Source organism: Rhopalosiphum maidis, chromosome 3 (genome assembly GCF_003676215.2).
Source record: "Rhopalosiphum maidis isolate BTI-1 chromosome 3, ASM367621v3, whole genome shotgun sequence".
Taxonomy (NCBI): Eukaryota; Metazoa; Arthropoda; class Insecta; order Hemiptera; family Aphididae; genus Rhopalosiphum; species Rhopalosiphum maidis.
In genome coordinates this window covers 46,034,063-46,046,372 of record NC_040879.1, presented here as the reverse complement: position 1 = coordinate 46,046,372, position 12,310 = coordinate 46,034,063, and the positions used below count along the sequence as shown (strand labels likewise).

At 25.9% G+C, this 12,310-nt stretch overlaps 1 protein-coding gene across 1 annotated transcript; it reads left to right on the top strand.

Moving 5' to 3' along the window:
• Window positions 1-1,320: 1,320 nt before the first annotated feature.
• LOC113556654 (F-actin-capping protein subunit alpha) lies at window positions 1,321-8,751 on the top strand. The gene is made up of 7 exons (XM_026961740.2): window positions 1,321-2,071; window positions 6,722-6,785; window positions 6,870-6,921; window positions 7,009-7,180; window positions 7,631-7,809; window positions 7,895-8,045; window positions 8,113-8,751. Exons 1-7 carry the CDS (start codon window positions 2,030-2,032, stop codon window positions 8,314-8,316), a joined length of 864 nt encoding a protein of 287 aa, XP_026817541.1. The 5' UTR covers window positions 1,321-2,029; the 3' UTR covers window positions 8,317-8,751.
• The last annotated feature ends 3,559 nt before the right edge of the window (window positions 8,752-12,310 follow it).

Here is a 12,310-nt window from a genome sequence, read left to right as displayed (position 1 = left end):
AATTTTTAAATAAATATTATATTATATAAAATATTTTGTATTTTCGGACTTTTTGTCCGACTATAAAAACTGAATCCGGACTTTTAGTCCAACTTTTCTTAAACTGACTTTTCGCCCCCGGACTTTTTGACGAATTACCGACTATATCGTATACCTATCTAAGTATCTAAGTAGAATTCATAATTGATTGCATTGTATTATTTATTTTGCTAAGTAGCAGGTACTTCATGTCTTCATAAACCTTGCAGGAAATATAATTCGTCTAAAATAATATGCTTAACATCAATATTAATGCACATTGGTATCTACTGTATAATGTATACCTATTTGTGAACACTGAACATTGATAATTCATATTTGATGTTTTGAGTGTATTATTTAATATCTACATATCTATATGACTATATTACTGGCATATATTTTCCTACTTAAATTTTATTATTTTTTTTTTGTAGTATTTTCGAAATGCCGAGTATTGTTTATAAAATTTTTAAGGACATTTTTTGTCATATTTGCATTTTTTTTTGGGTCATTTTTTAATGTTTTTAGGTACGTATACTTATACTTATACATACCTATATTGTATGTGGGCATGCCTCGCGAGTAACGATGTATATGATAATACAATAAAAATGGGTTCCTATACTAATCGTGTAATCATTCGTTGACCCACAATAATTAAATATACGTCTGCAAAGTATGTGTAATGACTCACCGCGATGAGCTACAACACAAGTTAGTGACACGCAGCCATCTCACAATACTATTATTACAGGATGTGAAAAAAATCGCCTTTTCCCCGACAAACCTGTTTGAAACGTAATATAATAAAACAATAGTTGAATAGTGTAACAACAACAATAATAATAATATACGGTCGGAGTAGTCACTCAGACAGTGTCAGTGGCGCATTCGCTCAATCGTCTGACTCAGTACTCCGGCGGTTCGGAATAGTTGTTTTTTTTCGCGCCGTCTGCTTTTCCGACCGGCGGCGTGAGACGACACAACCGCTAACGGCCACTACTGCCACCCGCGCGGATATCGCTGCAGGTAACAGCTATTGCGGGCCGCTTATTCGAGGCTGTTACAACTTCACTATACCTATTATTACGGTCGACGTGCAACGACGACGATGACGACGGCGATGACGTAACGACCTGATAACAGAACAACAATGCGGTGGCGTGCGCGTGCGCGTGTACTCTTTTAGTTGGCACCGCACAACGATATTTCATATTTCGGTCGTCCGTCGCCGGGGCGGGGTGGTGGGAGGCAAAAAACCTGCCGACGAGATCGTTTGCTACCGTCCACGACACTGCGAGAGACATATCGCGTTCCGCAAAGCGTTTACAACGATCGTCCCGCGTTATCGGTTCGCGTCGGTCACCGTGGTATAATAATAATACATCCGTATAATATTCGCCGTAGGATCCATTTCATCCTTTCCCCCCGTCCCGCCACACCGTCGGGTATAGAGCCGCCGACGCCGGGTGATTAATCGCTGCTATTCGCTATCGTCCGGACCGACCGACGACGTCCGCAGCTCTCGCTATCAGTTGCGAGTGATAGAGGACGGTTTTTTTTTTATTTTTTACATGTAACACTACACACCACTCTACCGAGTGCTACGTTAATTTTATAATTGTTACAGTACATATTATTATTATTATTATTATTATTAATATCACGCACACGTTTATCGCGGTTGTACGTGTACGGTCGTAGCATTATCATCTATAACATTATTATTATTATTATTATTATTATTATTATTATAACATTTTATTCGTGCCCGCGTCGATCGTTTCCGCCGGAGAGGTGATAACCGATAATTGATCAACAAACTCGGGACGGTAGCATAGTAACCGTGTGAAATTAGGTTATTTCGCGTAGTTGTTTTGCGTCCGCCTCTGTAACTCGTACGACAACGCTCGCGGTTCCAGTCACCGTTTTTTTTATCATCGGCAGGTGTCCTGCGTTATTTTTAACTACCGTATCCACACGTTGCTCCATTCGAACCGCGATCGCCATGGCCATGGAAGGAGAGGAACTCATCTCGGATCAAGAAAAGGTAACATTTTGCTAGCCTCTACACTTGGGCGTGTGATAATCTCGCATTCGGGACTCCGTCGATGTCGACGAGACCGTACAATTTATTGTAAATTCTTAGCAGCACGGTTTGGCGTGGTGTAATAACTACCGTCGAGCAACTCAAATGTTGTTGTGACTCACTTCATCGTGATTCAACATGCTCATAGGTAGTACCTGTTGTTTGTGGACGACAAAATGAAACCGATTGTGTATATAGGTACTTGATTGATTTACGGTTGTTGTTATTGTTTGCATTGTGCCACCTGTGTGAACGGTTCACTCGATCCATTAGATTATATGACTGGGTATTGGTAGCTATAATAAGTATGTAGCTGTCGAAAATTCCTATACTATATTGTTGGTTTGAGAACTTGGAATAAAATGCAAACATAATAATTGAAGACTGTTTGCCGTATTTTGAATTGGGCAAATTTCCATGTATATATTTCTTTGTAAACTATTTAAGTAACACACCAAATTACTAATGATATTATACATAATATTATTCAACATAACTGTGTCAACTTGCCAACCAAGAAAATGGTGAACCAAGATTCATTTGATGACACGAGTTCCTCATCTAATATAGTATAGACATTTATGGTACATGTATGTTTGTATTATATAAAAATGTACTAATTATCAGGAAACAAACTAAATGTACTTACATTTAGTTACTTACTAACATAGTAGAAGTAATGCAAACGAAAACTCTCATAATGGTGTTGTACGTAAATGTTTGACATCATTTCACATTTTTCTGACACATAAAAAATGTGTACAAAAGTTACTTATATTAAATACCAGTTAATAGTAATTATCAGGCATTAATCATTTGTGTATTTTGGTTATTTAAATTTTTAAATGAAAAGTTATAGTTATGTTTTTAATTGTTGTAATAGCTATATTGTTTACTCATTAATTAAAAATAATAATAATTAGCTGAAAATAAATACTTACTTTTTTTTAAATTTATTTTCACTATTTTTTATTGCTTTATACTAAAAAATCGAAAAAAATAGATGTTCAACTAAAATAAAAAAAAAAGTTAAATTTTAATATAAAATAAAACAGATTTTTTTAAATTTAAAACTAACAACATGTTATTATGTTTTAAACTGACAAAATAAAAATAATAGTTAATAATATTATATAGGTACATATTTGAACTATTAATGAGTTAGTTTTATGGTTTTTAAATATGTTTTTAAGTTACAATAAGAATAAGAACATTATCTTAGGTTTATTGATGTTTTAAGATCTGTTCTTCACACAACTCAGAAGTTAGGTACCTATAGATTTTTTCCCCCAAATTAACTTATAAGTATTACCTGCTAGCTACTATAATCATGCACTGGTCATAATATAAGTGAGGGAGGTATATAAGAGCCTGAAAGGATTTGTGTCTTTTAATCTTCCAAAACACTTAACATTCAATATTAATACAAAGTCAAAATAATTGATCAAAATACTATAGGTATAATTCCTTAAAACATACTATCATATACTTGAGCAAATACTTTCAAAATATAATATTAATTATAGTTTAATATTTTTTTCATCAATTTGTTTTTAAGAAGACCTTATACATGCATGTGTTGTCTCTGTCATACTAACGTTCATCATACAAAGTTAGTAGAACACATTTTGTGTTGTTAAATTTAATATTAGTTTAAATTTACTAATCATTAAATTTAAAGATAAGAATATGTCTAGAAAACTTCATATGCTTTTATTGGTATTATCATTTTAAAGTGAGTTATAGCCATGTAAAATATTACAACTTTAAAATATTCATAACTCAATTTAAAATGATAACATCAAGAAAAAGCATATGTAATTTTCTAGATAATGTTCTTACCTTTAAATTTTATTAATAAGTACATTAACTCTAATACTAAAGCTAACATCATAAAATTAATTCAATTTTGAGATTTTCAATATTGTACACATATATGTAAGACAAAGACTACACATGTGGGTATAATGTCCGCTTAATATATATATATTCATTACAAATATTTGTTAAATAAACAACTACCTAAATAATATAAAAATAAGGTTATTCTAGTCAGTTGTACTCTTAGTAATTACAAGTAGTCAAAATACAACTTGGGATGTGTAGAAACAAAAAAAATATATACAAACTGATTACAATTCCAATGGTATTTCAATGTTGTGTAAACTATAGAACATTTTTGACGGATACACTAATAGTATAAGGAGTTACTATAAAGATTTTAAAAATAGTTGCTTAAAAATTAACAGTGTTCATTGAATTGATGAATTGTTAGTTCTTTAAAGTTAATTTATTAAAGAAAATATTATTGAATTATATATAAATTTTAACTAATCAATTGACAACTTTGCAAATTTGCATTCAGGTGTTCAAATTGTATGTTAGCTTAAACTTTTAGGTACATTACTTATGTTTTTTTTTTATATATAGTTTTTTATAATATTTTAATTTTTAAGTGAGTTGAAAGTATATAAAATATTAATATTTGAAAATGTTTTTAACTCATTTAAAAATTTAAATATTTTAAAATATTGTAATAAACTAATAATAAAACACAGTTAATATGCTTATCTTAAAGTTTGATAACCTGTCAAGGACTACCTAGGTGAATTTACTATAAATTTAATCTAACATTACACAATTGGAATGGTTGAACATAATTTTGGAAACAACACTTAATCATCCTTTTAATACTATTAAAATATAATAAAGTATAGACTGTTTATCATAAAAGCTGTCATAGTTTTAAAAAAATATTTTATTTAATATAAAAAATTAAATACAGTAAAAATATAGGATTGCAGCAAATCTTAACTGTCTTTTTTGTGTGCAAGCTTATGCTATCTATTCATTAAGATTTTCAGTTAGAAAATAAATGATATTGATATTATGTGATATACGTTTGCTTATAAATAAAATAAAATCATCATTATTCCTTATGTTGTTCAGTAAATAAGACAGGTCATCTAGTTTTATATACAATGAAGCATCAGATATTAATTATCAAAGAGCACTGCTTTTATTAAGAGGATACAACACCCGTATGTATTGTTTCCGTCTTACAAATGCGTAACATAACAAATTTACGCTTAACAAATCACGTTTAGCTCCTTTAGTTTAAAAATTAGAGTGAATTGACCTATTATAAAACTTGATGGTAAGAGCATTATCTATGTTTGTTTGTTGGTGTTATATGATAGTTTAATTTTTTAACAAGTTATGTGTATGTAATATAGCATAAATTAAAAATGCTCATAACTCATTTAAAAACTGAATAATTATAAAAAAACCAACATTAAAACATTGATAATGCTTTTACCATCAAGTTTTATAATCGGTCAATTCACTCTAATTTTTAAACTTATGAAGCTAAACATGATTTTCTGAGCGTAAATTTGCTATGTTATACACTTGTAAGACGGAAACAACACATGCGGATGTTGTGTCCTCTTAAACAAAATATCATCATGGATTATTTTATTATCCGCTATTATGTATATTTTTTAATAACATGATATAGTTTAAATGTTTTATTACCTATATACTACATATTACATATCTTTATATTGTTGATTATTAAGAGGACGCCATACTCGCATGTATTGTCTCTGTCTTACTAACGTACATCATAATAAATTTTCGTTCAGCAGAATACATTCTGTGACGTTAGCTTTAATATTAGAGTAAATTTACCTATTATCAAATTTAAAGGTAAGAATATTAACTAGACAATGACATATGCTTTTAATGATATTATTATTTTAAAGTGAGTTACAGCTATGTAAAATATAACAACTTTAAAATGTTCATATCTATAAAATCATATCTCATTGTCTAGATAATATTCTTACCTTTAAATTTGATAATAGGTAAATTTACTCTAATATTAAAACTAATATCACAAAATGTATTCTACTAAATGAAAATTTGTTATGATGTACGTTCGTAAGATAGAGACAACACATGCGGGTATGGCATCCTTTTAAGATGAATATTTTATATAATATCATGTAGGTAGTAAACTAATAAGTAATGATTAATGATATAAATTACAGGCCAAAAGCACAAAAAATAATTGTCATGTCACAAAGAATAAAAGATGTATATACAATTTATTTGTCAGCACATTGCAAACTATTCTAGATTATTAGTTTCCTATCGGGTGCATCGAGGAAAAATCTTATTTTTTAAATTGTTTAAAGGGTTAGATTTCTAATCTAATTGACCTTAATATTTAAATTTTTATTTATTTAATATAAATATGTGTCCATATGTTAGTAGAAAATAGAATTATGAATTATTTGTTTAATATTATCATAGTAGGTATCATTTTACCTAACATAATAATAATGTTAATTTTTGCTTGAGTTAGTTATTTATTGTCTTGGTATTTTGTATTTTCAATAAATGTTGTTTGGAATTGCAGTATTAATATACTTTGAAAAATACTAATTATCTATATGTTATTGATGGTTTATGTGTTAATATCAAAACAATTTAGTTAACCATAATCGCATAATATAAATATGGATAAATACAGCTAATATAATTTTAACAACCTTTTAAAAGAAACCTGTTCATATTAAGTAACTAATATATTGTTATTTGTAGGTCAGAATTGTTTCCGATTTCATTCTACATTCACCTCCAGGCGAATTTAATGAAGTATTCAATGGTAAAATATTATTGCTTAAATTAAAATTAACATTATCTTTTTGTAGTTTACTTATTTTTTGTTTGCATATTTTTTTAATTTAAGATGTTCGAGGCTTAGTTAACAATGATGCTCTTCTTAAAGAAGGAACATGTTGGTAAGTATTGATTTTTTTTCAAAATTGTAATAAAATGATGATTGATCTTATGAATTATATTATATAAATTATATAATTTGATTTTAGGGCATTTGCTTTGTACAATAAAGAACAAACATTACCTGTTAAGATAGAAAACAGTGAATATCCGGTGCTTATTACTCAATTTAACGATCTAGGATCTAGTAGATTTTATGACCCTAGATCTAAACAATCATTTAAGTTTGATCATTTAAGAAAAGAACCATCAAACTTTGAGGTAAGTGTGTTGAACTGTATTTTTTATATTCACAACTTGTACTCACTACCTTTTCAAATTAAGTAAAAAAAGTATCAAATTGTTATTTTACAAAGTGTACTATAATTAAATTTGTTTATTATCCTTCTCTATAGAAATAAGTAATTATTATTTACTTATTAAATGAATCATTTTTATAAATGAATTGTAATTTATAACGTAAGAATAAGAGTGATATTTTTTCCTAATTCAATATTTAAAAAAAATAAAAAAAAAAATAGGGTCCTATCTAAAATAAACATCAATAAATGCAGTATAGTTAAACATAATTTTTATGTTGATAAGTCAGTGCTTTGGTATTATTATAAAAAATAAAATATAATTTAACATTCATTTTTCTAATTAATGTTGATATTTAATACAGTTTTAGACAATTTTTAAGAAAATATATTTAAAACAATTAAATTACAGAATTGGGAGCCAGATTCAGAGACAGAAACTTGGCGTTCAGTATTTGAAACAGAATTTACTGCTTATACATCATTACATTATAAACATGGTACATGTAGTGTATTTGCTAAACAAGAAGGTTCTTCTACTGTTATAACAGCTTGCATCGAGGATCATGAATTCCAAGCAAAAAATTTTTGGTTTGTAAATTTAATTTGAATTATTATCAATTAATGAAATAATATTAAATAATATTTATATCTAATTTTTTTTTCTGTTTGAAAGGAATGGTCGTTGGCGGTCTCAGTGGACTCTTACTATTGGACCAACGAATATAGATATTTTTGGATTCCTGCGAATTCATGTTCATTATTATGAAAATGGTAATGTTCAACTGGTAGCATCTAAAGAAATTAAGGAATCAATTGCGTTAACAGTAAGATTTAATTATTTATACTCGTTATATTAAATATATGATTTTAATATTATATTGTATAATTAAGACTGAAGAGTTAGCTGTAAAAGAAGTTTTGAAAATAGCAGAAGATGCTGAGAATGAGTATCAGATAGCAATAACAGAAAATTATCAAACTATGTCAGAAACAACATTTAAGGCACTCCGTCGTCAGTTGCCAGTCACCAGAACTAAAATTGATTGGAATAAAATTGTTTCTTACAGTATTGCTAAAGAGTTTAAAACTCAATGACCAATCAAACAATTAATAGTCATTGTTTTATTTTCATGATGCAAAAGACTTAATTGGTAAGTCCTTACGCTTGCTGAAATATTTAAATATTATGAGAAAAGAAATCATAATTTGTTTTATTAATTATATCTTTCCACCAAGAAGTTAGAAAAAAATTGAATCTTTTAACCGCGGTGTTAGGACAAAATTGTACAAAACAAAATGTGAAATTGCTCGCTTAGCATTCAATATAGTTTTCCTTTTATTTGTAAATTTATTGAGGTTCAATTTTTATTTTTGTATTTTTAATTTGTATTTATTAATTTTGTTGAAAGTAAACAAAACTTTATTATGAAATTAAGGTTTAGGTTGAAAAGTAAACAAATTTGTTCATTTTTAGATTAATACATTTTATGTTAAAGTTAAAAGTTCCAAGTGTATTTTATTACTTTTTTGGATTTTGGAATATAAAATAAAGTATATACCTTCAGTTTTTAAATTTAAATAATAAAAATTCATATTTTATAACATTTCAAATGTCTAAAGAATATAAAATTAGGTCAATTTCATTAACTTTATGTTTTATAACTATTTGTTATGTAATTTAATTTATCAATTTTAATCAAAATGTATTTTTATTTTTTTTTTATTTACAATTTATATTTTATTCAGTAAGAAATAATAACCGAGAAAACCAATAATGTATTTAATATGTTTGAAGCACAAATTAGAGTGTAAAAACTTAAGACTAGAATATAGTCAATAGATTTTTTGAGTTATGAAAATTTTAATTATGATCTATATTTTTTCTTGATACCTATACACATATTTTGAGTTAAATATTTTAAGTATTGATTCTAAAACTAACTTTTTAAATTCTTAAAGTTATTTTAGTATAAGTTTAAAATGTAATTACTTACATACATTTAAAATTTTTTTTCAAAAGTTATATACCTATTCAAATCCTTAAAGTTCTTATTCCTGAATCATCTTTAATTACTGTTCTGCTTATAAAGAAATATATATAAATATATATTGATGCATTTGTTAATGTTACCTTATAAGTATTAAAAGTTTCTTTCATACATTTAGCATGTTATTAACTATTATTTTTTGAAAAAAAAAACCAAAATTAAACTTGTTAACATTATTATGATATTGTAAATTTATTATCAACAATTTATGTTTTTACATAAATTTCAAATGTTGTTGACTGTTTTCTAGTAAAACAATATTGATGTTATGGATATTAATGAGATAAAAACTAGATAATTCTTACCACTATTTTACTTTTTTTGTATGTACAGATATGTATTTGTATAGTCAAATATTTTAAGTACACAAAAGCAATTTTTGTTAACTAATTACATAATACTATATATATTAACATTTAGATATATGCGTATGATATGCTTATCTAAACATAAATAAAACTGTACAATACTGCTGTATTATTAGGAAAAACAATTTTGGTGAAGGTTATGTGATTTAAATGTTGTATAATTGTAATGAATGCCGTTAACAAAACTTTGTTTTTGATTCATGGTAGATTTTTTTCTAATAAATTTGTTTTTGTAATTAATAAAAATGCATTAAAACGTGCAATATTTAGCTAAAAATATTTAATAATATTATGTACATTATGTATTTCATAAAAAAAATTATCTAATCGCGGTTTGTATTGAAATTTAGTGAATTATCATAGGTTATTATAAATTGTATACCAATATATTTACATTTATTTTGGTTTTATATATTTCGTGCTCACAAAAACAAATTTTTCGTCATTATCCGTTATGTCAATTATTAATTATTATTAAATGATTATATTATTATTACTTTTATCATTAATATTTTATTATTTATTATATTATTATTATTTTTATTATTATTATTTTAATTTAATTTAATTACTAAACAGGATGTTCTTATAAAATAACTTTCTTGTTTAATTTTTAAAATAATGTTATTTAAAGAGGAAAATTATATATTATATTCAAAGCTACAACAATTTATGTTTTGCTAAATTTTTCTTTCCTGATGTTCGATGCTTCAGCTTTTAGCTTCTAGTGTTTAAAAATTGTATAAACCACTTGGAATTTATAATTGGTTAAATATTTAAATTCAATATTATTATATTGAATAATATTTTTTACAACATATTACTCCTTTGTATTTATTTTGACTTATCAATTATTAAAAATATGGGTGATTTGAGGTGGCTTATTATAATACAATGGTCTTAAAAACAAAAATGTATCATAATTAATGATAACTTAATTTAAGCCCATGAACCAATATAATTATATAAAAAAATTTCTTTGATAAAATAATTTATTGACAAGCAATTTTTTGAACAAAAATAATTGATTATTGCTGTATAAACTGAATACCAAAATTGACCATCTTCTATTATATTTTATTCAAAACTATTATAATTTTGACTATTATTGATATTTCTAAAAAAAAAAAGTAACATAGCTCATTAATTGAATATTATGAAATTATTTTTTCCTTTATAAACGCACCAATTATTAAAATATCTATTATAAATAATAATAATAATTAACCTATAAATATTTTGCATATTATGCAAAATAATATTACGTATTCATTGAAAAATCTGGACAAGTGACCGACCAAGTACCACTACTTACCATACCATGGGATATTTCAGCAACAAGGTATAGAAGTATGACGTATTGTATAAATAATACTATGTAACGATAACGCATTGATTTCAATAAACCATTATGAGCCGAGTTTGTATTGTATAATACTATAATAAGTAGTAAAAAAATTATAGCAAGGACAAAATAAGGTGAACATTTTAAGTTTTGTCCAGCTATCTGTTCCATACGTATATCAATGCTTAAGCTGGGCCTGCTAATATCAATTTATCTTTATATCATTGTATATTATAAATTATAATTATATTATGTTAACATATACCTACTATTTTATAATATAAATATTAAATTTATATTTTACATTATAGTATTCACATACTGTTTAAATTATTACACTTACACAGAGTTTAATGTTAAAAATTGGATTAATTGCTTAATTAAGTATGAAATTTATTATCATTAAATAATTATTTCATTTGTGTGTACACAATTTAATCAATAAGTGTTACAATATACTTTCACTACATTATTTTACATACGTTTTTCATTAAATTAGTAGGTAGTTTCTTAATAAGAACAATGTATGTATAATTATTAATTATTATTATATTATTCTAGTAACATTAGTTTAGTATAATATAAGAGTAAAGATGAGTTAGAATTGTAATTGTTAATTGTATTAACCATAGTGTTTTGTGAGCACACATTTACCATAGATACATATTACACATTTTAAAGTACAAAAAAAAGTTTTAAAAAAAGAAACCGTTTATTACGACATTGAGGTTAGCACGACAAAAATGTATGATTAGCAGAAATCCATTTTTAAAATTATTTATTAACAATAAACATAGGTTTACTATACATGATTAGTAATAGAGGTGTAAGAATTCCATATATTTTTTAAATACTCTCAATCTATAACGGACAAAGTTAAAAATCCATTCAATATAATAACAAGTTTAAAAACGAAAATTTTAAATGCATATTTTGTCAGTTTTAGATAAACAGTGCATATTTTTTAGTTTTTATATTTTCAAAAAAAAATAACGTTTTTCTTTTACTACTTATGTGTTTATTTCCTACTCAATTATTTCAAGGTTTGTGTAAAATAACAATAATAAATTTTTTTCCCCTAAACCAAAACTTTTTGATAATACCTTGTTTAATTTTTTATGACCTGACAATGTATTATTATTATCTTTATCTAGATAGTTTTTCACCACATTTCTTTCATATAATATAAGTAATAGTAGTTTTTTTATAAAAATAATAATAATGTAGATACTAACTAATAAGTAATATGTTTTAATTTTAATTTGCATATCCAAGATATTCGTTATCATATTTGTTGATTCTACCTTGTATGACTTCCAAACTCAGCC